Source organism: Sorex araneus, chromosome 4 (assembly GCF_027595985.1).
Source record: "Sorex araneus isolate mSorAra2 chromosome 4, mSorAra2.pri, whole genome shotgun sequence".
NCBI lineage: Eukaryota > Metazoa > Chordata > Mammalia > Eulipotyphla > Soricidae > Sorex > Sorex araneus.
This window is the reverse complement of record NC_073305.1, coordinates 210,612,671-210,639,672: the sequence shown is the minus strand read 5'-3', so window position 1 is coordinate 210,639,672 and position 27,002 is coordinate 210,612,671. Positions and strand designations below refer to the sequence as shown.

At 50.5% G+C, this 27,002-nt stretch overlaps 1 protein-coding gene and 1 long non-coding RNA gene across 4 annotated transcripts in view; one reads left to right on the top strand and one right to left on the bottom strand.

Moving 5' to 3' along the window:
- Positions 1-7,046, bottom strand: part of HS3ST2 (heparan sulfate-glucosamine 3-sulfotransferase 2) — a 113,526-nt gene extending 106,480 nt beyond the window's left edge. The window contains exon 1 of the mRNA XM_012931734.2: positions 6,194-7,046. Coding sequence (XP_012787188.2) covers positions 6,194-6,669 — 476 coding nt within the window. The 5' untranslated portion in view covers positions 6,670-7,046. The remainder of the gene's footprint in view (positions 1-6,193) is intronic.
- Positions 6,443-13,983, top strand: LOC129404408 (uncharacterized). Of its 3 annotated transcripts, XR_008629838.1 has the most exons (6): positions 6,475-6,573; positions 8,061-8,276; positions 9,246-9,372; positions 12,522-12,772; positions 13,014-13,529; positions 13,616-13,983. It is a non-coding gene; the product is annotated as an uncharacterized LOC129404408 (long non-coding RNA). The 3 variants fall into 3 exon arrangements; XR_008629839.1 differs by lacking the exon at positions 8,061-8,276 and having other exon boundaries at positions 6,443-6,573; positions 12,522-12,622; positions 13,616-13,979; XR_008629837.1 differs by lacking the exon at positions 8,061-8,276 and having other exon boundaries at positions 6,443-6,573; positions 13,616-13,978.
- The last annotated feature ends 13,019 nt before the right edge of the window (positions 13,984-27,002 follow it).

The window sequence follows — 27,002 nt, the reverse complement described above, 5'->3', positions numbered from 1 at the left end:
CAAATGGATTAAACCCGCCCCGGGGGTAGATCTGGAGGAGGGAGGAGGCTCACAGGAGTGGGCTGGTGGCAGGACCTTTTAGAACCTTCCAGACGGACTCAGAACGCCAGTGTCTAGGGGGTTCATCTATCCCTGACTCCCCCACTGCAGAGTCCTTACCCAGAAAGACACCCCCAAATGCTCCAGTGGATCCCGATTGGTAGAGGGAACTGTAGGGGCACTGCAGCCCCCACCCCACCCACTCTGTCACTCAGTCACTCCCTCGTGATCCCCGGGCACGGAGGCCCTGGTTGACTGCTACTCTCCCAACTCTGCAGGGAGGCAAGTCAGAAAGAGTGACCCTGCCCCAAGTCTGTTAGGGACTTTTGGGGTGTGCCTGGAAATAGCCACTCCCTGCTGCCAGGGAGCCCTGGGGAAACAGACTCAGCAAAACGCCTGTCCAGTGGGCATTTCAGGAGAGACACATTGAGGCCAGGGAGACAGGAGGATGCTCTAGTGACCAGGACAGAGAGGGCCGCAGGGACGTGTGGGAGCTAGTCGTGCCCCAATGAGCTAGGCAATTGCCTGCTCGTTGCTAGCCCTGTGGAAGTTTCTGTGGGTTCCGCAGGCAGGAGGACATGATGAGCGGGGGGGGGGGGGGTGTGTCAGTGTCCACTTGGAAGTTTGCTTGAATGGGGTCATCAATTCTGAGACCTGTCTCTCGTCACCACACGCTCACTTCCGAGCTGTGAGAAAAGCACTTCCTGATTGATAATAAGAGGTATTTCCAAAATGTGAACAAGGTCTCTGTGCGTGTCTGCCGGGAAGCCCTGGAACCACTGGGGTCCTTCCCCCTGACCATATGCATCCCTCCACCCCAAAGATTTTGGGGCCAGGGCCAGCTCTCCTGACTATGTCCCCAAGCTCCAGGGAGAAGCAGCCAAGCAGGCACTTCAGGAGACTTCCTGGGCCGTGACACTGCGCTTGCATGTTCTGGACCATTCCCCGGTGCTGACAAATGTGCACGGCAGCTGGAATGAACTATTGTATCGCCAGCGCGCTGCTGCGTGGCTGACAGAGAGCGGAAGATGGATGGAAATGGGTGGACTTGACGGTTTCATTGCATCGGCCTGTCAGAGGCAGGGAGAGCGGCCGTAAAGACCGGCAAGGGTGCACCCCCCGAAACCAAGCATGGGGCGCAAGTGCCTCAGGCATCTCTGCCCCGGGCCCAGGCAGGGGACTGTGCCCTGCACTGGTCAGTTTGTTAAAGTCCATTAAGTCTTCTTGGCATCGCCCCAAGGATCCCTCACCTTCCGCTTTGGTTCTGTTTCTCCCCAAACTTTGTCTTGCTGGAATGTGTCATTGTCGCTGGGATGTACGTTCTCGGTTGAAACGACCTACGCACGGTGCCAGATCTTGATCTGGGCTTTTAATTCTCTTTCCTCCACAGACTGTTGTCTCCAGGGCAAAATAACGGTGCTGTCTTTTGCCTTACACCAGCCCAGGAACACCACTGAGGCTGAACAAATAAATAAGCCCAAGTTGCGACGTGGTGTCTACGGCACACTGAACAGGCTCATCTATCAAAACTCTGACACCTGAACACGGAGTCAGTTATCACGTATTAAGTCGCTCTCATTGGCATCTCGGTGTTTGGGGGAGGGGGGAGATTCGCTCCCTCTTCACACCCCTCCATGTGCCTCTTGCTGTCTCGGAAATTTTCAGTGTCAAGAACACTTGAGTCAAAATGCAACTTTCCCTGAATTTCAAAAGCCACTGGACGGTGCGTGCATAACTCCTGATGGGGACAAGCCCTGGGAATAGTCCGTCTCGCGCCAGATTCTTGGCAGGTGACAGTCTTCCACACAGGACCTTCAGCTGGGACAAGCCTTGGCACATGTATGCGCTTAGTTGATTTCCAAAGGACTGTGGGGTTCTTGCACCACACCCAGCAGTGCTCCGGGCTCACTCCTGGCTCTGTAGCCAAGGCTCACTCCCCACTCTCCGCTCAGAAATCACTCCAGGCTCTGTCTTCAGGGAGTACGTCTGGCCCCGTGCTCAGAGATCACTCTTGGCATTCAGGGCTTACACCTGGCTCTGTGCTCGGGGCTTGCTCCTGGCTTTGTGCTCAGGGACCACCACTGACTCTGTGTTCAGGGATCTCTCCTGTCTCTGTACTCAGGAATCCCTTCTGGCTCTGTGCTCAGAGATCACCACTGACGCTGTGCTCAGGGCTTACTCCTGCCTCTGTGCCCAGGGTTTACTCGTGGCTCTGTGCTCAGGGATCACTCTTGGCTCTGTGTTCAGGGATCATTCCTGTCAATTCTCAGGGACCGTGTGCAGTACTGGGGAACCAACCAGGGCAAACCATTTGCAAAGCAAGTGCCTATCCCCCACCCCCGTACTATTCTCTCCAGCCCATCATCCCCATATTAAAGGCTATAACCGGATTCTCATTTTAAAGGTGACAAAATGAACAGCCAGAGAGCGACGCGGTCTTTGAATCCATGGAAGGAAGAAGGAGGGAAGAGAGAAGTGTGGGAGTAAAGAAAGAAAGAAAAGCATGGGAAAATGAAATAGGAAATTCAAGCAGGAATGAAAGAGGACACTCTGAGGGTCCTACGTCTTCCTAGACTACCCTGGATCAGCTTTTCCAGAGAGGAGCAACTCCTCCACCTCCCTGGGTGACAGCAGCAGATACTCGGCTCCTCTGGAGATGGCCGGGGTGAGCGGTTGCAGGAGCAGTGGTGACAGTCACCAGGATTATCTGGGGCACTTTCCTGCCTTCGGAGCCACCTTATGTACCTTACAGTGTCTTCCTTGGGTTGCTTCTAGAGAGGCGACCCCACCCTAAGTCCAATGAAGAGCAAGAGGCGCATCTATTTTCACCTAATGCCCCATTCTGACCCTTAGACAGTGGGTCCTGACCCGGCTCCCTCATGTCAGCCTCAGTGTCCCTGGCTGAGCTGGTCCAAGGAGCTAAGTGCCCCTGGCTGCAGCCCCCGAGGCAAGAGGGGGCAGGAACTGGGGAGGGCAAAGCCCAATGCATGCCCGAGGCCCTCAGAAACATCCCAGGTGGGAGAGACTCGCAGGAGAGGAGCTGTGTCGGCCTAAATGTCCCCGAGAGAGGGTTCCAGTTGGAGGCCAGGAAGGTGCCAACTGCCTCTGAGTCTCCCTGGCCCCGGGGGTCTCCGCTTCTACCACTCTGGCTTCTGGTTTATTCTCACCCCTTTAAGCTCAGGGCAAAGCTTTTCACCTGAGCCTCGGGAGACTTGGGTCGGGGCTTCTGAAGCCGAGAAGTTCAACCAGGGCTTCCCGGTGGGCAGCTCGGGCTGAGACCCATGACCTGCTCACTGTATGCCACCCGTGGGCAACGCAGCCCCCTGCAGCGGGCGCCTGGGCTCTGTGGCCCACTGTGGTGGAACGCTTGAAAGGAAAGGTGCCTGCAGTTGGGGCATATCCTTGTGGGACGGTGTATGCCACGCACCGTGAGTCTTCAATGTCGTCCACTGGCTTCGTGAACCCACTCTAGATCCTCTGTCTGTCTGTCTGTCTGTCTGTCCATCTGCCTGTCTGTCTCTCTCAGGGGCTGTGTATCATTTTCAAACCTATGAGTTAAAATGGGCATGGGGCAGAGAGAGGGGCAGACCCTATCAGCTGCATCCTGACTTGGAGAATCCAGGCACAAAGTGAGGATGCGGGTTCGAAAGGATCTCAGAGATTCGCATCATTTCTGCAATTAATGCATAATGCATATTGCTGGAGCAATAATAGAGGATCAAATACACACTGAGAAGGGTTCTGGAACTGATGGGCACAGCATCCAAATGGGGTAGCGTTACCTTATGCAGAAAAGGCGATCTCCAACAGAAATCCTGGCCACTGGGGAGGTGAATTTGCAATGGAAAGAAGCAGAGACCCACAGGCCTTTCCTGGCGGTGGCTTCCTGGCCTTCCTTCCCAAGGGGTGGGCAGGGGGCAACTACAGACCCCGGGGGGGGGGGTGCTAATCTGCTTTAGAAACCTAAAGGGACAAGGGACGGTAACTCTGAACCTGGGAAGGGATATAGGCAGAGAGAAAGAGACAGAGTTTGTCAGTGTGCTTGATGTTAAATAAAACCTAGCAAGACTTAGCTGAGAATTTTAGCAGAATCCAAATGTGCTATATAAAAAAAAAAAAAAGAAAGAAAGAAAAAAGAAAAAGGCACGGCTCCCATCTCTAAGGTTCACAGCTAAGCTGGCTTAGAATCACACATGGCAAGGTTAAAAATAAGAAGCAGCCATCCCTGAATGACACGGGCTGGGAAGGGAGCCTGAGGTAGCTGTCTGGCGGTGCAGAATCTGGGGTCAGGGCTGAGGCACCGAACGGAGGCCACACTGCCCAAAGCCACATGCTTTGGGATTCTGCTGTTTTGTCGTGAGACGGCACTTCACAGGGGCAAGGGGTTCTAGAATATTCTCTGGATTTTCCACAAAGGAAACCTGCAGTGCATTAGGGTGTGACCGGCCTGAGCCCCCTGCAGGGCTCTGCTGTGAAGGGTCTGGGTCTGGCTCCAAAGCCCCTGCTGTACCCCTGATCTGGGGAGACCGGATCTGCCACTCTACACCCCAGCAGCAACTGTGTCAAGCTGGGGCCACCAGCTCGTGTGTCTGCATCCAGTGCTCGGTGCCCGTCCCCTCGGCCCTTGCCACCGCACGCTCCCGTGGGCCAGAGCTACTACTGGCAAGAGGGACTGGCCGGCTCTACTGCCCCCTTGCAAAAGGAAGCGTCCCTAGTAGGAGCACCGTGAGGTGACACGAATGAAATTCTCCTTCGTCCAACATGCCCACAGCATTTGACTTCCCGAAGGGTTTACTTTTATAACAATTTTAGTCATTTGTTTTTTTTTGGGGGGGGTTGGGGACCACACCCCATCTGTGCTCAGGTCTTACTCCTGGCTCTGCACTCAGGGATCACTCCTGGTGGGGCTCAGGACACCAGGTGGGGGGCCAGAGATTAAACCAGGATTCACCACCTGCAAAAAGGCACCACTGCCTTACCAGCCAGCAGACCCCCCTCCCCTTTAAAGAAATTTTCAGCAACTCGCCTCAGCTACTGGGCAAGCTCCTGTGTTCTCCTATCCCAGGGCCCTCACTGGATAGATATTTCCATAAAGTCTTCGGGGGATAAGGAGAATGGAGACAAACCTGCAACCCAACCCATAAGTTCCGGGGAGCCCGGCATCCCCAGAAAAGCCTTGACTCAGCCCACATGTAGGTCAGTGCCAGCCCCTTCAGAGCTGTAAGGTGGGGCTGGTACAGGTAAGGGGAGATGCAGAGCAAGGCAGACTGTATCTCTCCAGAAGCTACAAGCATCCCCCTCACCTCCACCCCAGGCAGGCAGACCCCAGCAGCCAGAGTGACTCATCCCCAACAGCAGCTGCCTGTATCTAGGACCCCTTGGGCCCCCGAGGTGTCACCAGAATCTGGGCTCCAGGGTGAGAAGCCTCCAACAGAGCCACAAGTCCCTTATCACACCTTTCAAGCACTTGAGAACGCCCGTTCCCTCCAGAGGTGGGGGGTACCGGACAGAGACATTATTCAGACCCGCCAGGCTGCGGGCACAAGGGAGCAGACACCCCAGGCTCTGGAGTTTCGAGACTGAACCCACAGGGCCACGACCCAAATCCGGAGTCCTCGTCCACTCTCCAAGACGGAGGACTGGGGGCTGAGTCACGAGGGGAGGGAGGGAAGAAGGGGGTGTCAGTCCAGACACGGCCACCACAGGTACCAGCAGCCACTCCCAGCACAGAGTCCAGCTGCAGGGTCCCGGGGGGTGGGGCGGAGGGCAGCGGGGGGCCCTTCCAAGGTCCAGAGGCGGCGGCGCGTGTGTCCTGCCTGGGCTTCGTTCCCTGAACACTCTCTGCACCTCACGGGCGAGCAGCCCTCGAGCTCGGGCTGAGACTTGGCTGTATTGTCGCCATCCGTGCGTGCAGGACCCCGGGGGGCAGTGGGGGAGATGACAAATCATCGTCGCGGTTCCAGCACCCCTCCCCAACCCCCCGCGCGGTGCGCGCCCTTCTGCAAGTTCTGGCCGGCTCCTTCTGCCAGTTCTGAACCCCAGTGCCAGCCTGAAGTCACCCTATACGAGACAGCCAAAGGGGAAAAACAGGGAAACGCTGGCGGGGGAGCTGGGGAGGGAGCCCCGGCGCGGGGCGAGGCTCCGGGGTCCTTACCTGTACCAGTCCAGCCCTCGCCCATAGTTGCGGTCGAAGAAGTGGGGCTCGGTGCCCAAGGCCCGCACGTCCGGGTGCACGCGGATAAACTCCAGCACGGCCCGGGTGCCCCCCTTCTTCACGCCCACGATCAGGGCTTGGGGCAGCCGCTTGGTGCCCAGCTTCGGGGAGCCCGAGTGGTTGGCGGCGGGCGCCGGGAGGCGCGGGGCGGGCGCGGCGGCGGCGGGCGCGCTGGGTGCGCCGGGCGCGCTGGGCGTCGGCCCCGAGGGATCGCAGGGGCGGGACTTGGGGAGAAGTTTCTGGCCGCGGAGGCAACGGGGCGCGCCCAGGAGGCGGCTCCGGCCCAGATCGTCGCAGCAGCACAGGAGGCTGTAACACAGGTAAGTGCAGGAGAGCGACAGCGTGAAGGCGAAGAGCAGCCTGCGCGCCCGCCGCGGCTTCGGTGGCCCCGCGCGGCCCAGGACCCTATAGGCCATGGCTCCATGGGCCCGCGCCGGGGGTCATGGTTTCCGAGGGGGGCACCAGCGGCCGGGGCCACGCGGCTTGCGTCTAGGGGGCGCCGCTCTCCTCCGGGCGCGGCTGGCCGGGGCGCACCCCGCGGCCGGGCTTCCCGGGGGCGGCGGCTCCTCCTCGGGGCCCCGGCCGCCGCGCTCCCCGCATCTCCAGCCGCCCGGCGGCTCTCGGGGGCGGGGGGGGCTCCTCGGCGGCTCTCACGCTCTCGGGGTTCGCAGCGCGCCCGGTGCCCGCGGCCCCATGCCCGCCGCTCGGAGCGCGGCGCCCCGGTCACTCGGCGGTGGCCACGGCGGGCGCGGCGAGCGGGCGCGCGGGCCGGACGGGGGCGCTGGCCGGGTGCCGGCTCCTCGAGAAATGCCGAGCCCAGCGCGCTGCCGGCTCTATTTAAGGAGTCGCCTGACGTCAGCCGCGCGGGTCCCCCGAGCCCGCGCCCCGCCCGGGGACCTGGCCCGCCCCCTGCACCCCCTCTCTCTTACCCCTCCCGGGAACACTGCGCCCCGGGCCTTCCCCACGCCGGCCGCGCCCCCACCCCCCTCCACGAACCCAGACCAGCTGGGGTGGGGTAGGAGGTGGGGGGTGCGGGTGGGGACGGAGACGAGGTTGGGGGTCTTGACTCCGCCTGGAAGCTGGACAGCCCCGGTCACGCGGGTCTCTCTCGACACCCAGGGGTGGGAACCCAGGACGAGATTGCGCCAACATCCAGACGCTAACAGAGACCCGGGCGCAGACGCAAGCACCCCTATACCCCCCACCAAACCCCCCAACACACACACACACGCGCGCGCGCACACACATGCACACACTTGCGCACACACACGCACACGAGCGCGCGCACACACACGCACAACTGGCCACATGGCGGGGGGGGGGGACTGAGAATCTTCTCATCTGCTGGAAAAACGCCGATCGGGACACTCCCCTCTCCCCTTCTCACCCCGACCCCCTCTCTCCCCAACAACACACACACACACACACACACACACACGCACACGCACACGCACACGCACACACACACGCAGCCGGGAACTGCACTCCGGGTGGCGCGCCCGCGCGCGGGTCCGGACCCCAGACGGGGAAGGGGGACGAGCCGGGCGGCGGCGCTGAGATTCCGTGACTGTTGGCGCGCTGACTCACACGCAGGCGGAGAGCTGTCTCACACCCGGGAAACACGCACCCCCAGCCCTCTCTCACTCCCCCTCTCCCGGGGCCCGCAGCCGGGGCTGAGGATGGGGCTGGGTCGTGGGGCGGTGGGGGGGGGAGCCCCAGGAGCCGACTCCGCGCGCTCGGGGCGCCTCTCTGAGCGGCGCCCTCTAGCGACCGACTGCTCCCCGGGACCCTGTCCCGGGTCCCACAGCCACCTGAGGACCCGCTGGCGGGGGCACAGCGCCTGGTGGCACTGGGAGGACTTCTCCAGGCGCGGTTCCCCGCCGAAGGATTCTCAGTGGCCTCCCCGAGACGTTGAAAATCCGTGGCCAGCCCGGGACTGTCCGGAGTGACCAGTCCATGACTGCGAGAAATGACTCGCCAGTGGACGAGAATTATTCCTTCAAACGGGACTAAAGGACCTTAAGTAAGAACCCCACTGAATTGTCGCTTCAGGACAATGGCATCTTAGGGCTCCCAGGGGTTCAGCGAGGGAATGACCCCACCAAATATCTAAATGACCACCTGGTCTTGTTTTCCACCCTAGGTCATTACTCCACGCCCCTCCCTCCATCCTTATTTAGGTCCAGTTTCAGAGACTAAACCCCTCAGGCCCTGAGAATCTTATTCAATCTAGGGACTGTTTTATCCCCATCCCTATAACCTTAGGTCAATCCCTCCACTACTACAATAACTCCCCCTTTTGGATCATGCCAATCAGCAGCTAACACATATGTTTGTTTCATCCCAGTCATATGCTCATCACTTGACGTGTGCTGCCTTGTTCATCCCGGAAAGAGCTACTCTTAAAGTCGGGTCACAGATGGGGAGTTTAGGGGCTCATGAACCCGCACACAGTCATGCGCCGAGCTGGGATTTAAGCCCTAGTGGTCTGCCTCCAAGGTCCAGGTTCCCTAATTGCAACGCTGCTGACCTAACTTTCCAGCCGAGGACTAATTTCTCTGCATCATTTCTGCAATCGAACCCGGAACCCAGTGAGGGAGTGCAGTTACACCTGGGAAAGTTCCACAGGATTCTCATTCCCTTCAATAATGTCTGTTCTGAGCTGTGGTCCCCGGGACTCCATTATCTGTTTCACAGAGCTCTGTCACACTGCTGGCATCTCAAGCTTTGCGCCAAGTAACAGCTCCATGACTCTCTTAAGTGTCACTGATTAAAGCACACACGCTCCCCTACTGAGCTTATGCAGTGGACTTTTTTGGACGCAACATGGAGGTCCTTGTACAGTTGACCTGATTAAATTTTTAGCTTGTCTCTCATCAACTGACTGCTCCAATTTTTTTTTAAAGTCTACTTGAATCATGACATAGCTTTCATTTGTTCCCAAAGAGAGAGCAGAAAGCTTGAATCTTAGCATTTTTAACCTCGGTTCCAGGTATCACCCAGGGAGAGCGGATTGACCTTCCCGAAACTCGATGATGTCTGGTAAAACGGGGTTGTTACAACTCAATTCAGAGACCTCTTGGGGTTTGATGTGGCATTTGATGATCCCGTTCTTCAAGGTATGGAACCACTTTATTGGTATCATGTCCTCTCTATGGTTAATTTAATGTAATTTCTCACTCAAATTTCTAATATAGGATGTCAAAACAAAATATGCCAAAAGGAGTTCTCATATCCACCTTCAACTGTTTTACACCCCCGCCCCCGGCCTCCACCCTGGAAACTCTCTGTTTCTGCATTTCACTGTTAAAATTACAAGGTTGAATGTGGATTCATCTGCTCTGACAGGTACTTTTCTTACAAAAAAGAAACCTGAACTGGGTTCTCCTTGAAATTCTATGCTTGACTCAAAGTTTAAATTAATCTTATCCTTGCATTCATAATTTTATCTCTGAACTCCCCAGGTATTCAGACACATGTGAGCCTGCAGAATTGCTCTTCCAATTCCCAACTTGGAGTTATGACCTTGAATTGAATGTCTATTCAAGAGTGGACTTGGTCACTTAATGTCCTTCACCCCTTGTGTTTATAAGGGTTTATCACGATTCTCCTCGAAAGGATGAAGTCATATTATATTGGGCTGTGTAGTTTGTCAAATAGTCCTTAAGAGAGACCAATGGTTCTTTTCTCATCACATACGTGAAAGATAAAGATGGTTCAGGGGTGGCACATTTCCTCAGGGTCAGAGACTGTATCAGGCAGATCCTGCCTTCAAAAGTAGCCCAGGGTGCTGGCGTGATGGCACAGCGGGTAGGGCATTTGCCTTGCATGAGGCCGACCCGGGTTCAATTCCCAGCATCCCATATGGTCCCCCGAGCACCATGAGGAGTAATTCCTGAGTGCATGAGCCAGGAGTAACCCCTGTGCATCATCAGGTGTGACCCAAAAGGAAAAAATAAATTAAAAAAAAAAACAAAACAAAAGAAGTAGTCCCAGGCTACCTTTCCCTCCAGTCATCCCTTCCACATTCTGGCTCTCTGTGAGGAAGAATGGGGGAAAACAAGTTGGATCCTTTTCAGTCCCTTCCTGTGCCTGCTTATGACCAAGTGATCCGACATTTTCAAATGTCCTTCCCGTGTCCGTTGATCTTTTGAAATGCAGTCTTCATTCTAGATGGCTTTCTCTGCTAATATTTGGGTGTCTTGTTACCAAGGATGAAAAGCGGGAGCAAAGTTATGAAGGAGAGCCAGGCACTTCTAATGTTCTTGGAGAAAGCATCTTTTCCTGTGTGATTGGTGTGGTCTGAGCTGAAAGAGAGCATCTGACCAAGCCCTGACAATTATCATTTTCTGAGCATGCCTTGAGAACAACTTGAGAACAACAACTTGAGAACAACTAGAACCATTTTAGTGTGCTTTGACCACAGAACTTTTGTTAAAACAACTGAAATCATGTGGGCTGGAGTGATAGCACAGCGAGTACGGTGTTTGCCTTGCATGTGGCCGGCCCGGGTTCGATTCCCAGCATCCCATATGGTCCCCCGAGCACCGCCAGGAGTAATTCCTGAGTGCAGAGCCAGGAGTAACCCCTGGGCATCGCTGGGTGTGACCCAAAAAGCCAAAAATTTTTTTAATTAAAAATAAAAAATAAAAACCACTGAGAACATGTGTGTGTGTGTGTGTGTGTGTGTGTGTGTGTGTAAGGAGGTGGCATGGAGCTTTTTCTGCAGAGGTGCCGAGCGAATACACAAGAAGTTCTTCCAGCCAATGGCTGTCTCTGCCAAGAGACAGGAAATAAAGCAAAGACAGGGAAGTGGGACCAAGAGGAAGAATCAGATTTCTTTGTGGGGAGGGGCTATCCTTTTGCACCTCTGAATCTGGCTAGGGCAGAAACAGGATGTCTGAATTATACTTGCATAATTTCAACTGATGACAGATAACCCCGAACTTTTTTTTTCTTTTTGGGTCGTGCCCAGTGATGCTCAGGGTTACTCCTGGCTCTGCACTCAGGAATTACTCCTGGTGGTGCTTATGGGAACCACATGGGTGCCAGGGATCGAACCCAGGTCAGCTGTGTAGAAGGCAAATGCCCAACCTGCTGTACTATCACTCTGACCCCCAACTCAGAACTTTTGAAGGACGTGAAATGGACGACTTTTGTAGTTGTGCAGAAATGATATCCCTTCCATGGAAACCAAACTTCCTTAAAGGTAGACTACACACCCACATCTTCTGGACAGTCTCTGGTGCTTCCTGGTCAGCTACATCATCCATCACTTGCTGTGACAGCACTTTTAGAGCTCATGTTTCATGTTTTCATAGCCTACCATGTCTGAAAAACACCCATCCAGGTTTCCTACTTCAGGTAAGAAGAAAAGAGAGGCAGTTCATTTCGAGATGCACTCAAAATAATAGCCCCGCTATAGGCTAATGCCGGAGTCCAGAGCTGACCTGAGCTGTGATGTTCGAAAGGTTAGGTGTAGTAAATGCATTTTCAATTTACAGTGTTGTCGAGCAGCAACCCTAGTGCATGCTGGAGCTGATCTGTAGTTACTTTTCTGACTTGCAATCAAGAGCATCCTAATACAAAACACAGTCACTACTGTTAGTGTAAGAAACAGGGGCCATTTTCTTAAAAGTGGTGGGGGTGATTTGGGGGCTTATTTCTAGGGTTCTGTAGAGACTAGACCTGGAATCTTTTGAGGTTTGAGGTAACCCTGGGACCCAGCTACTTTTTCTATCATCTTATATATTTTCTCCCCCCTCAACCTGTCCCCCCATTCTTAGCTGCCCTTTGCCCCTTTATTTGTGAATCATAAGGGTTACTGAGTTGCAAGCAACAGAAACTGATGGTGTCTAATATAAGCAAAAAAGGAGGAATTTGGAATAGCTCACACACACACACACACACACCAGAAAACCTTAGAAATAGCTTACAGAATTAATAAGATGGCATGAAGACTGGGTTCATAAACAGAATAACAATGATAAAACACATTTCTTTTCCTTCCCTTCTTCTCAGAGTCTTCATTTTCTCCCCGCCCTCCCTCCCTCTCCCTCTCTCTCCCTCCTACCCACCCCTGTCTCTGGGTCTCTCACTCATCAGCATTGTCTTAAAGTCTTCCTTCCCACTCTAATGCTCAGCAGTTAAGACCTTGAATTTGAAATGATAAAACAAGGAGATTTTCTTTCCGTTAAGTCTTTGGACATAATCAAGCTTTATTATTCAGTTTTATTTCAGTGTAAGTTTCAATTTTTCCCCCTAACAGCTGAGTTTTGTAAAATGTGAGAAAACATTACAAAGAGGAGACAAAAGACCATGAAATGGAATCATTTGGTTTGAGAGTGACGTGAAGCACACAGTTCACCCGTAAGCCCGAAGGATGTGGGTGGATATTCTACCTGTAGAAAAGAGACCGGGAGTGAGGACGGGGCTCCATTCTCTAGATACACTCGAAGGGCAAAAGCTCCAGAAACTTCCAGATATTGGGATATTGGTGGTAGATGGCTGCCTAACTTGGTAAGACATTCCAAACCCTTTGCTATTATTCGTGTTGATTTACTTATGTGGTTGGCAATGATTCTAATTATAATTAGCTTCACTTACTAAGCATTTATTTAGTACTGGGCACTAGTTAAGAATTTAGATGTATTACCTAATTTAGTCCACTCAAGGGGTCACTGAGACAGAGATTATACTATCCCTCATTTGTGTATCAGGAAAGAATTTTAAGAAAATTGAATTTTTTGTGTTCTCACAGATGGTGCAGAAGGAACAAGTATGAAGAGAGAGATGACCATCAGCCTTACCCACATCCCTCCCTTGGCCAGATTGCTCAGCCTCCCCACCTCCCCTGCAGTTAACGCCTAACCCAACTATTTTAGCCCATGCTGTCTTCCCTCCCTAAGGAGTCTGAACACTTTTTAGGAGACCAAGGGCTCAACTGTTGGTTCTGACTCAACTGGCATGTGAAATTTCCTCTATAGTCATGTTGACATGTCCTTTTTGGTAGACCACTGAGTAGCACCCCATTGGGGCTTGGGAGGGAGAACTAATATTTTGTTTCCAAACGTATTCCAAGCAGATTCTGTCTTATGTCAATAAAGATGTAAGCAAACACCAGTGGGTATGATGACGTGGTCGAATGGGCTGGGAGACATCAGCTCGCATCTCCTTGTCTTTAGCCAAACGGAAGCAGCTCCGAATGTGACTACAGAAGTTGTTACCTTCACTTTAGCAGTTCCCTGGGAGATGGATCTCAGAGGTCTAGGAGACGGTAAGTGGAAGAATGTGTGGTCAAGTGAGTTTTGTTGTTCCCCTTTAACATTCATATTTTACAAGTAATATGACCTTGATGTAAAGCAAGTGGAAGTACAGAGAAGTGAAAATGTCCCCTGAGGTGCCAGACGGAGGAGGTACAGCCAGCACGTCTTCTCCAGATGGAGCCCCGGAGACACTGAGCAGCTACTAACACGGCTCCAGGATGTGGGACTGGGACATCTCCAAACCTCGTGGCCGCTAATGCGGCCACATGACCTTTCCTGAAAAATGAAAATGTACAATCTATTGATGCCATCCAACATGTCTGACTGTTGGAGGAAAACCTCCAAGTAATGATAGTGAGATTCCTGTTGAAAATTGAATGCAATCAAAGTAAGGAAAGAGTAAAGTGGAAATTGTCTGCCACACAGGCAGAGGGGGAGTGGGAGGGGGGATATGTGGGGGTTTTGGGTGGTGGATCAAATATGAAAACTTTGTAACTGTATCTCACAGTGATTCAATAAAAAATAAAAATTAAAAAAAAGAAAAAAAGAAAAAGTCCTTTGAAGGCATAATGTTCAGAAATCACCGTTACCTGGAAATATTATATTTACATTCTTCTAATTATAAATGTATTTTGTTTGCTTATAGATCATCTTATCTTTATTCTTTTTTTCTTACTTTTGCTATACTGACTGGAGTGATAGCACAGCGGGTAGGGCATTTGCCTTGCATGAAGCCGACCTGGGTTCGATTTCTCTGTCCCTCTCAGAGCACCCGGCAAGCTACTGACAGTATCCCGCCTTCACAGCAGAGTCTGGCAAGCTCCCCGTGGCGTATTCAATATGCCAAAACCAGTAACAACAAGTCTCACAATGGAGACATTACTGGTGCCTGCTTGAGCAAATCGATGAACAACGGGAGGACACTGCTACAGTGCTTACTATACTGTGGATCTATTTTACATCATGAAATACAGACCTAGGTAGGTCTAGTACTTTCAGAAAGAAATTTCCTTCCCATTGGAAATGCTAGATGTAAGCCTGCAGCTGGCAGGAGTGGAGAGAATCTCAACATCAGGTGAGTCTATTCAACACAGAAGGAAGCAAGGCGAGGGACTGGAGTGATAGCACAGCGGGGAGGGCGTTTACCTTGCACGTGGCCGACCCAGGTTCTATTCCCAGCATCCCATTTGGTCCCCCTGAGCATCGCCAGGAGTAATTCCTGAGTGCAGAGCCAGGAGTAACCCCTGAGCATCGCCGGGTGTGACCCAAAAAGCAAAAAAAAAAAAAAAAAAAAAAAAAGAAGAAGGAAGCAAGGTGAGAGTGAAGACTTGAGTCCTCGTAATTTTCAAATCTCTGGATCTACCTGCGCCTGAAGCTGTCTCTCCCAGGATAACATTACAGCATATAGGTTATGAGTGCACTGCTTGGGAGCAGACTGCCTGAAATTAAACATCCTGACTCTGGTACTAGGAATAATCAAATTAATAAGGGAAAAGTTGGCTAATAAGCCCCCACTAAGAATTGGTCAGTATAGTGCTACAAAATTTTCAATCACATCCACTTATCCATCTACCAATAAATTATCTTTTTGCCGCAGTCATTTGGATTGATGCATATAGGCACCTTTAAACCATACAGCCTCTTTTGACTTGCTGGAAGAAATTTTGGACAGTAAAATAAAATCAATTCATTTTCAATAAAATTACCCAAGAAGCCACTTTCTTTAGATTCAGCTCACCCCTCTGAATATTTTTAATGTTTTCAGGGGAGTCAACAAAAAGCCTCTTTGGGATAAGCTCAGGATAAGAAGTTCAATAAGTGATTATTGGATAGATAATGCCTCAAAGCTGTCTGGGTACAATTTCAGTCATGCAAACAAGGTGTGGTTATCTTAGAGGACAAACCTCTATCTACCGATCACTTCCTTCATGTCCTCTCTTGCTTCCTTATTCGTTTTAAATCTGATGGATAAACACCTGCCCACTCAATGCCCTGTGTCTGCACCCATACGGCTGAGCACAGTAAATGCACAAACATGATGACTAGACCCACTTAAAATTCATCATTTCTAATCTCAGTAGGATACTTAACATTTCCGAGCAATTAGACTACATTTTCCTAGTCCATTCATTCTCTGCTCTCCTATGTAGCTATCGAATTCCTTCTCTCCACTTCTCAACCGCTGATGCCTCCTCCCTTCTCATCACCTGATGACTTCGCTTCCTACTTCACTGGGTAAAGGGAAGAGATTGGAAGAAAATGTTTACCACCTTCCTCTCCCTATCTGCCGGCAGCTATGTCTGGATGCTATTTTCTCTATTAACATGAGTTTTATGGTCTATGCTTTTAGACAAGGGTCAACCCCTCCACTATGTTCTCCACCAACTCTTGTCAACTGAAGGACTTTAACACCCAAAATCCTCCCCCCCCTTTTTTTCATATCATCAGTTCCCTCCCCGCCTCTACTGGGTCCTTCCCATCAGTATACAAATACATTGGAATTTCTTCTTAACAATAAGAGAAATCATTCTGTCTTGATGTCACCTCTTCTTCCCACTAAAGCTTCGTTTTTTATTCTACCAATTTGCAGCTCAAGTCCTGGAAGTGATTTCCACTCATTGACTCCAAATTCTCTGTTACAAGTTACCTATCTATTGGAGCCCATTCCTATCAATCTGATGCTTCATCTAAAACTGTTCTCACTCTACCAGTGAATCCCACAGGGCTAGAAACTAGATGTTCTCAGTCCTCACTCAGGCTGCCATTCCTCCTTTGTTCACCAGCCTTTCAAGACACCCACTCAGCGTCTCTGCCCTATCTGCTTCTCATTCTATGTCTCCTTTGATGGTTTCTTTATGCCCCTTGTTCCTCATGTGAAGCATCCCAGGATTGGTCCTTGGACATGGTACCTTTTCACTCCACACTCGCTCCTGTGGTGCTACCCAGCTTTTCGTGTCTACCCCTTTGTACTGCTCTTCTCAAATTTCTATCTCCTTTCCCCTGAACTGTCTACTCAACATCTCCACCCTGGATACCTCCCAGGCACTTTTTTTCCTTGTCTTGTCATTCGGTTATGCCACAGATCAGTGAGAACATTCAGTATTTTGCCCATGTCCTCTGCCTTACTTCACTTTACTCGAGCTCCTCCACTTCCATCCAAGTTGCGGCAAATTGCACGAGTCCATCATTCCTTGTGGCTGCGTGGTATCCAAACACTATTCTTAAGCAATCAGCAGACTCAAAACTATCCCTGATCCCCAGTGAGAACCAACCTAAAGGAGCAGGCAGTAGGTCTGTGAACAAACGCTACCTCAGAGGATGATTCTAACACAATTCCCCCTGGTTTATACCAACACTTGTTCCTGACCACCACTCTGAGGTCTCCTGTTGAAGCTCCTTCCAACCAGAAGTTCTGACGGATGAGTTTCCCAGAGCTGTGCACGGTGAGGACTCTAGAGGCTCAGCTTCTCCACCTTGTCCCTCCTTCTGGTTCCAGATGCTTCCAACTCCAGAACGCTGTGAGCTGTATGGGTGGTGGTAGCAGTGGTGGTGGCAGTGGCAGGGTGACATTTCCTGTCTTCCACACTGAGTGTGACTTTCTCAGCGCTGCTGCACCCGTGCTGCTCCTGACATTCCTTTCTTGTCACCACTGGCTGCTCCTCTCCCTTTCTTTGTCCTGGATGACTGATACTTCTCTTTCATTCCCTTAGACATAGCGGTACTGTGAGAAGCACGATTCTGTGCGCCAGAGAGGATGTGAGTGAACCTTGAGCTTCTCCAACAGAGAGCGCTCAGGTGGTGGCTCAGGTTGTGTGCCAAGATGCCCCCCACCCCGGCTCCCTCCCCCCACTTTGGACTCTGCAGCTATGACAGTTGTCAAACGCAGCCCTGGCAGGCGGCAAGCAGCAGGCAGGTAAACAGTGGCAGCAGGTCAGCTGGTGGAGAGGTGGGAAACCTCATTAATTTGTCCTCAACAGGTAGTGCATGAATCATGCCTGTTGTTCAGATGTAGAATGGTGCAGCCAAAGAGGAGGTGCTCGCCCACCATCTCCCAGCAATGGGTGTCCTTTTCCCTAGGGTTGTTGTCATCACCCCAGTTTAGCCCGTGCACTCTTTGTCTTGTTTCTGTTTCCACGTGTATAGAAAAATGAAACCCATCTCACTGTCTTGGACGTTTGGCAAGAAGTTTCCATCAATGATGATGTTATTCTGCAGAAAGCTTTTTTTTTTTATCAACTTGTTGGGAATTATACGTGTCCCCTGCTCTCTGGAAGTAGAACATTCCTACTTGGTGCCATTTTTAAGGTTATTCTGGGGAGGCTTGGGAACACAGTGGCCATTAATAAAGTTTTGGATTTTTTTTTGTTTTGTTTGGGAACCACACCTGGGGTTCAGGGCTTCTCCTGGCTCTGTACTCAGGAATTACTCCTGTCAGTGCTCAGGGGACCAGAGTGGATGATGGCAATGAAACCTGGTCAGTATCATGCAAGGCCAGTGTCTCACCCTCTATACTCTCCAGCCTGTTTGTCATTAATTTAGATTTTAAAAAAATTTAATAGTCTCCACTAGAGACTGAACAGGATGACCACTCAATAGCCCTATTGCAAACCACAACACCCAAAAGGAAAGAGAGATTTTAAATTGGAATGCCCCGCCACAGAGGTGGGGTGGGGGGATGGGATTGGGGGGGTGGGAGGGATACTGGGTTCATTGGTGGTGGAGAATGGACACTGGTGGAGGGATGGGCTCTCAAACATTGCATGAGGGAAAAACAAGCACGAAAATGTGTGAATCTGTAACTGTACCCGCACTGTGACTCACTAATTAAAAAATAAATAAATTTAAATGATAAAAAATATTTAATAGTCTCCAAATCACTGAACAAATCATGCCAAGTAGAAATATTCTACTCGAATAGTGGGAAAAATTGTGTTGAGTTAACTTGATCACTATAAAGTGTTTCATCATATTAAAGATGTTTCAAATGGTTTCAAACTTATTTTTTAAAAATATATATCATGCAGGGCTGGAGCGATAGCACAACGGGTAGGGCATTTGCCTTGCACGCGACCGACCCGGGTTCGAATCCCAGCATCCCATATGGTCCCCTAAGCACCGCCAGGAGTAATTCCTGAGTGAAGAGCCAGGAGTAACCCCTGTGCATTGCCGGGTGTGACCCAAAAAAAAAATACATATCATGGTTTGACATAGCCATTTTGCTTATTTAGCTAATGGGTATTTAGCTTTCTATTTCAATTTGGTTTTATTTAACTGGAAACCCAAAATAGCAGTGAGTGCATTTGCTATTGTATTCATTTGTTGGTCTTATTAAAATGAAGCCCAGAAAGGGGCAGAAAGTATAAGCCTGCTCTTCATAACCTTAGATGGTATTACAGTTTCCACAATCACATCCTCAATCCAGGTGACTTCCTGGAAGAAGAGGAGAAGAGAGTCTATCATCCACATGAAGATTTCTCAGCTGTCCCATTAATGTCTGCTCACCTTTCATTGGTTGTAATCCAATTACATGGACACACCTGATTGCAAGGAAAGCTGGGACATGTATTCTTCTGACAGTCAGTAATTTTAATAGTTTCTCTTGTATCAGAGAAAGTCTGTATTGTGTAGGCATGTGGAAATCTCTGGAAATCTCTGCCTCCAATCTGTTGTTCTTAACAACAAGGCATCCACGAACATCTTTGAACATGGGAAACAACATCAAATGTCTCCCATAACTATGATAGCCCTGACGTGGGGTCCTAGAACTCTCTGGGCCGATCAAAAACTCATGACCTCTCAGAGCCAAAGAAATAGTACAGTGGATAAGGAAGATACTTGCCTTGCATGTGGCTAATCTGGGTTGGATCCTTGATATCCCATCTGGTCCCCTGATCCCACCAGGAATGATCCCTTAGTTCAGAGGCAAGACTTAACCCTGAGCACTGCCAAGTGTGGCCCCCAAACCAAAACCAAACAACAACAACAAATCCATTTAAGGGGAAACTAATTTTAAAATAATCATTTTAATGGAAGATAAGAAAAAAGAATAAATAAAAATGAACCCATCAAGTAAGATAATCAAAATTATTGTAAATAAGGTTAACTGCAGTATAAACACTAAATTTGAACTGAAAATTTAGGGACATTTATATTTGGGTACAGAAAGCAAAAAGTAGCTTATTCTTGAACTAAGTAGCTTATTCATTTTATCTAAAATAAATGATAAAATATAATAAAGTAGAAAAATATACCAAATATATTTTTGTTGTCAGATAAACAATTTGTATGATATAAATTATATTATCTTAATCTGATCTTATTCAGTTGCCTGCATTTATTATAGTAGGGTTCAGGATTTAAATGTCACGGAAGAGCCTGGCAAGATCCCCGTGGAGTATTCAATATGCCAAATACAGTAACAATAACAGGTCTCATTCCTGTGACCCTGAAAAGAGCCTCCAATCACTGGGAAAAATGAGTAAGGAGAGGCTGCTAAAGACTCAGGGCTGGGACAAATGGAGACGTTACTAGCACCCGCTCGAGTAAATCGATGAAAAATGGGATGACAGTGATACAGTGAATTTCTTTCCTTGACTTTAAACAGTTAATATCATACAAAAGACATGGGTGCATGACATAAAGCAAGAAAAGTCTCTTTAACTTTTCTTGGGACAAACTGGAGAGTTACATGCAAAGCAACAAAGTTGGATATATATCTCACACTATATATGAAAGTTTAATTTTTTTCTTTTTTTAAATTTTTTTAAATTGTGCTTTTTGGATCACACCATGCAGAGAAGTTACTCCAGGCTTTGCACATGGGAATTACTCCTGGAGGGGCTCAGGGGACCATATGGGATGCTGGGATTTGAACCCGTCAGCCGCGTGCAAGGCAGACGCCCTACCCACTGTGCTATCTCTCCAGCCCCAGAAAGTTTGTTTTTTTCTTCACCATTTATTTATACCTAAGTAAAATGATTCATCTCCAAGGGTTGTGCACTCACGGGAGTGTTTGCTCACGGGAGTGTTTGTTCATGGGAGTGTGTACTCACAGGAGTATTTGATCACGGGAGTGTGCACTCACTGGAGTGTGTACTACCGGGAGTATTTGCTCACGGGAGTGTGCAATCACGGGAGTGTTTGCTCACGCTCACGGGAGTGCTCTCACGGAGTCTTTGCTCACGGGAGTGCGCACTCACGGGAGTGTCCACTCACCGGAGTGCACACTCACGGGAGTGTCCACTCACGGGAGTGTGCACTCACCGGAGTGCGCACTCACGGGAGTGTCCACTCACCGGAGTGCGCACTCACGGGAGTGTCCACTCACGGGAGTGTCCACTCACCGGAGTGCACACTCACCGGAGTGTCCACTCACCGGAGTGCGCACTCACAGGAGTGTCCACTCACCGGAGTGCGCACTCACGGGAGTGTCCACTCACCGGAGTGTCCACTAACCGGAGTGTGCACTCACGGGAGTGTCCACTCACCGGAGTGTGCACTCACCGGAATGTGCACTCACGGGAGTGTCCACTCACCGGAGTGTCCACTCACCGGAGTGCGCACTCACGGGAGTGTCCACTCACCGGAGTGTGCACTCACGGGAGTGCGCACTCACCGGAGTGTCCACTCACCGGAGTGCGTACTCACGGGAGTGTCCACTCACCGGAGTGTGCACTCACCGAAGTGTCCACTCACTGGAGTGTCCACTCACCGGAGTGCGCACTCACGGGAGTGTGCACTCACCGGAGTGTGCACTCACGGAAGTGTCCACTCACGGAAGTGTCCACTCACCGGAGTGTGCACTCACCGGAGTGCGCACTCACGGGAGTGTCCACTCACCGGAGTGCGCACTCACGGGAGTGTCCACTCACGGGAGTGTCCACTCACCGGAGTGCACACTCACCGGAGTGTCCACTCACCGGAGTGCGCACTCACAGGAGTGTCCACTCACCGGAGTGCGCACTCACGGGAGTGTCCACTCACCGGAGTGTCCACTAACCGGAGTGCGCACTCACAGGAGTGTCCACTCACCGGAGTGCGCACTCACGGGAGTGTCCACTCACCGGAGTGTCCACTAACCGGAGTGTGCACTCACGGGAGTGTCCACTCACCGGAGTGTGCACTCACCGGAATGTGCACTCACGGGAGTGTCCACTCACCGGAGTGTCCACTCACCGAAGTGCGCACTCACGGGAGTGTCCACTCACCGGAGTGTGCACTCTCGGGAGTGTCCACTCACGGGAGTGTGCACTCACCGGAGTGTGCACTCACGGGAGTGTCCACTCACCGGAGTGTGCACTCACGGGAGTGCGCACTCACCGGAGTGTCCACTCACCGGAGTGCGTACTCACGGGAGTGTCCACTCACCGGAGTGTGCACTCACCGAAGTGTCCACTCACTGGAGTGTCCACTCACCGGAGTGCGCACTCACGGGAGTGTGCACTCACCGGAGTGTGCACTCACGGAAGTGTCCACTCACGGAAGTGTCCACTCACCGGAGTGTGCACTCACCGGAGTGCGCACTCACGGGAGTGTCCACTCACCGGAGTGTCCACTCACCGGAGTGTGCACTCACGGGAGTGTCCACTCACCGAAGTGTCCACTCACCGGAGTGCGCACTCACGGGAGTGTCCACTCACGGCACTATTTGCTCTTGGGAGTCTGCACTCATGGGAGTGTTTGCTCACGGAAGTGTTTGCTTACGGGAGTATGCACTCACGGGAGTTTTCAGTCATGGGAGTGTACACTCAGCCTCACCCGATAACCAGTTTTAGGCCTGTCTGGGTCTCCCGCACAGAGGGGTGACCTGAGAGACCCTCTTTCTGAGGGTCCCACTGAGGGCTGAGCAGTGACCACACACTGGGCCTGGGAAACAGCCCATGAGAGATCACTTGCCTTGCTTGTGTGGGGCCCCCTGGGTTCAATTCCTGGTCTTCTCCATCCAGAGAGAGACTTAAAAGCAAGCTCTCAGAAGAGAGTGATGCAGAGAGTCTCTTGCCCAAGGCCCCTCGGAGGGGATGGGCTCCAGCTTCCCTCCCCACCCTGAGCAGAGCTCCCAGCAGCCGAAGACCACCAGAACCTAGGTACAGCCATGCTGGAGGCCCCTCTCCACTCATTTGGACAGGCCTCATGCATGAAGGTACCGGCAGAGGAACCCAGGTGTGTGTAATCCCATCAACGGCCAACATCCAGAGACTTAAAAGCAAGCTCCCAGAAGATATCTTTAGCCTACTTCTCCCTCTGGGAGAAACTGGCAATCTTCGGGGGGCACATGGGATAGCCTTGCAGCTTCCCATGGTGAATTCATATGCAACATCCAGTAACAAGCTGGATCTCATTCCCCTGACCCTGAAAGAGCCTCCAATGCGACATCGTTGGGAGGGCCGAATCGAGATAGACTTCTAAGATCTCAGGGAAAGGACGAAATGAGATGTTACTGAGCCCGCCCGAGAAATCGGTGATTAATGGGATTTCGTGATTCCTGAATGAAATGAGTATGGTCGATCATGGGAAGGGGGCGTTACCGGCACGCCCTCGGCCCAGATAAGATCCAGAGCTGCTGCTCATGAAACAGACCCTCTGCTCCTAAAAACTATGATCCAAGAGGTCTTCTAACCCATTTTGGCACCCAGAGCGGCTTCTTACAGACATGCATCTAGATTGTGAACTGAACTAAAATATCAGAAATCCAAAACATGAAATACAGTGGCCGCGCGAGCTCATAGAATCTTCATTCTCAGCAATGAAAAGAAATTATTAAATGATGCCTTTTCAGCAGGCCTGATTGTTGGGGGAAAAATCCAAACAATAATAGTGAGTTCTCTATTGAAATATAGAATGTATTCAAAGTATAGAGAGAATAAAATGAAGATCATTAGCTACTTAGGTGGGGGCTGGGTGGGAGGGGTTCTTGGTGGTGGAACATGTGCACTGGTAAAGGGATAGGGGTTCAATCATTATATGACTGAGACTTAGACCTGAAAGCTTTGTATTTTTTTCATGGTGATTCAATATAATAAAATAAAATTTTAAAAAAAGAAATGAGTATAGAATTAGCTAACAACAGAACAGGGAGGTTTTCAGAAAGGGATAACAAAGAAAATTCACCCAGGTCCTCATGTCCAGTAGGTGATCAGTTATCATCTGAGCATTGGGGTCAAGTCAGTTTGTCAAAACAAATTCCAGCTGAATCAAAACATTTATTTGGGCTTTGATTGTTAGCAATTGGGCTGGATAATAATTATGAAAACTTTTTTTTGAGATTACAAACTGTTTAAGCATAATAGCAGTGGCAGAAACCACAAAAGATAATACAAATAGATCTGGCTGCATAAACAGTTCACACTGTACATCTAAGAAAACTTTTATTTTTATTTATTTTTAATTGAGTCATCATGAGATACACAGTTACAAAGCTGTTCATGATCGGGTTTCAGTCATACAATGATCCAACACGCATCCCTCCACCAGTGTCCTTTTCCCACCAACGATGACCCCAGCTTCCCTCCTGCCACACCCCCTCTCCAAGCCTGCCTCTATGGCTCTATGGCAAGCTCTTTCCTTCTCTCACTCTCTCTCTGTCTCTCTGTCTCTCTGTCTCTGTGTCTCTGTCTCTCTCTGTGCCTCTGTCTCTCTCTGTGTCTCTGTCTCTCCATGTCTCTGTCTCTCTGTGTCTCTGTCTCTGTGTCTCTGCCTCTCTCTGTGTCTCTGTCTCTCTGTGTCTCTGTCTCTCTATCTCTCGCTGTCTCTCTGTCCTTCTGGACACTATGGTCTGTAACACAGACACTGAGAGGTTATCGTGTTTGTTCCTTTACCTACTTTCAGCACACAGTTCCTATTCAAACTTTTAACATTTCAAGCATAGGGCCAGGGAGATAGCTCGGAGGGTGGAAGAACAGGCCTGGCCTGTGGGGCGCTCTGAGTTTGACACTTAGCACTGTGGGGCCCCTAAGCACTGCCTGGTGTGCTCCTGGGTGCTTGTGTACCTCTGGGTGAGCAGCACCAAAGCTGGGTCTGAGCACTGAGCCATCAGACCTTCCCTAGTGGGCAAGTATCACCAGGAGTGACCCCCGTCCCCCCGCAACCAGGTCCCCAAGCACCACTGGTAAGACCTCCTGCTCAATTTCAACTATGAAACTTAGAACAAATGACATCAGGACAAGATATTAGTTTGTTACACAGTTTAATACCCTTAACATAGGAGGAGAGTCTTAAAAAGTCAGTAAGAAAAGATGCATATCACCGTGGGCAAAGAGTCAGAGTACACGCATTGTCACTTCAGAAGGGAAAAAGCACAAATGACTAATGACACCAGTGGGAAAGTGGAACATGAGAGAATTACAAATCAAAGACCAAATAGTATTTATAATAGATATACATAGAATAGAAAAATCGGGAGATGGACGTGGGTTTGGACCCCGGTCAGCAGTGCTCATGATTTACTCCTGGTTCTGTGTTTTGGGATCACTTCCGAGGTGCTTGCAGGGCTCCGTGGGGTGCCGGGGACTGAACAGGACTCCAACGCATGCAAGGCAAGCGCCTTCCCCGTGTGCTATCATTCTTGCCTTCCAATACTTCTAACTGGAGTCTTTCATCCATCAGTTTCACTTAACTTTAATTGCAAGTTAATGCTATTGTAACTATGTTAATTTACAGGACAGAGTTGTAATAGTGTTAATGTTTATGGCTTGCATGTAGAAGTTGCTACAACGAAGTACCCAATACCCTCCACCTCTGTCCTAACTTCCCTTCTAATCTGTTTCTTCCTCCCTACTCCCAACTCCTCCACCTCACCCCCCCCATAGCCCCCCCCATGTCTTGGAATCAAAGACCATTGGTTTGTCTTCATTTGATACTGTCTAGTCCCTTGTTTAAAAACTCCAGAAGGGGCTGAAGTGATAGCACAGTGGGTCGGGCGTTTGCCTTGCACGCAGCCAACCCGGGTTCGACTCCCAGCATCCCATATAGTCCCCTGAGCACGCACAGGAGTAATTCCTGAGTGCAGAGCCAGGAGTAACCCCTGTGCATCGCTGGGTGTGCCCCCAAAAAGAAAAAAAAACCCTCCAGATGATCAAACATATAGGTACCAAACTCATACCTATTTCTGTATGTTAATTGGAACAAATATTCTGGAAGACAATTTGGCACCATGCACTACAAACTATAGAGAGTGTTCATGTTTCTGTTCAATGTAGGCATTTATCCACCCCCCCTCAAAATAAATTATGGATATATGCAAAGGTATGTGCATACAGTGACTGCTTCATTATAGCATTTCTTATATAAAATTGGAAGCAATCTTAAAACCACATTGATTGGTTTCTGCTTAAATAAATCATGGTCTCTCGCTTTCTTGATGCCAAACTTGTATCTCCACCCTCATTTCAGAGTGTATCAGGAGGAGACAGACGGTCACAGATTAGAGAAGGAACAAGATGGCACCCACCCATATACATTTCAATGGGGGCCCATAAGTGGTTCTCAATCCTGGCTCCACAGTGGAATCACTGGGGGCCACTTTGACAAACTGCAGATGTCTGTAGGCCCCACCAATAGGTCCCCGGGTGGGGAACGTCTGGGGTTGGTATTATTTGTAAAGCCCCCTAGGGGATTAGAATGCGCCACGGGGGTCAAGAACTACTGTTGACCAGCAGCTCCCTTTAAGTTGATTAATTACGAAAGCTATTGACCAAAGCTGGAACTAACAGCCTCTGGAAGCCCTGGGGAAGCCAAGACTTGGCTTGTACCCGACCGATTGCTGGTGGGTAGCGGCCAACCTCATGCCCCAAGAGACTGGCCTCCCTGGTCTGTGCCAGCCTGCCAGCCAAGTATCTGTTCGATTATTTAATACCGAAGAGGTCATGGGTGACCTTGACAAACACACTTACCAGCGAGAGATCCTTGACGGTTCTGTGACAAACTGCCACAACAAAACTACACACCAGTTCGAGTTTCCTTTTTTAGCCTCTTTATTACCTCCATCTGTTGATGGGGAGGCGGCAGCAAACACACGGAGTGGGAGTCGCGCGTTCTCGAATATTGTACAAATAAGGACGGCCAGCCTCCCCCAGCGTCTCCCACCTGCAGCAGGACCAGTGCTCCGGAGTGGGTCCCTCCTTCTGTCCACACATTCTCTCTCTCTCTCTCTCCCCCACACGGTCTCCGCTCCCTTCCCTTCCACCTCAACAACGTGTTTGCCGTTTACACACCATTTCACACAAACAACTTCCCAGCCTGTTCCTGCTCATGCGGCAGTGGCTTGAGGCTCTGCTGCAGACCTTGAAAAATGCCTCTTTATTTTCATCCACAGCTGCCTGTTCCCTCCACCCTCCCTCCTACCCCAGCCCCTCTCGAGGTGGTCTTGCACGCGAATGGGACCATCATTCATTTCAGATCATTTATTAAAATACTAGGGGAGATGATGTATGAATGGCTCACACCCTCCCTTCAAAGCTGAAAGAATAAAAGGGAAGGGGTGGTGGTGG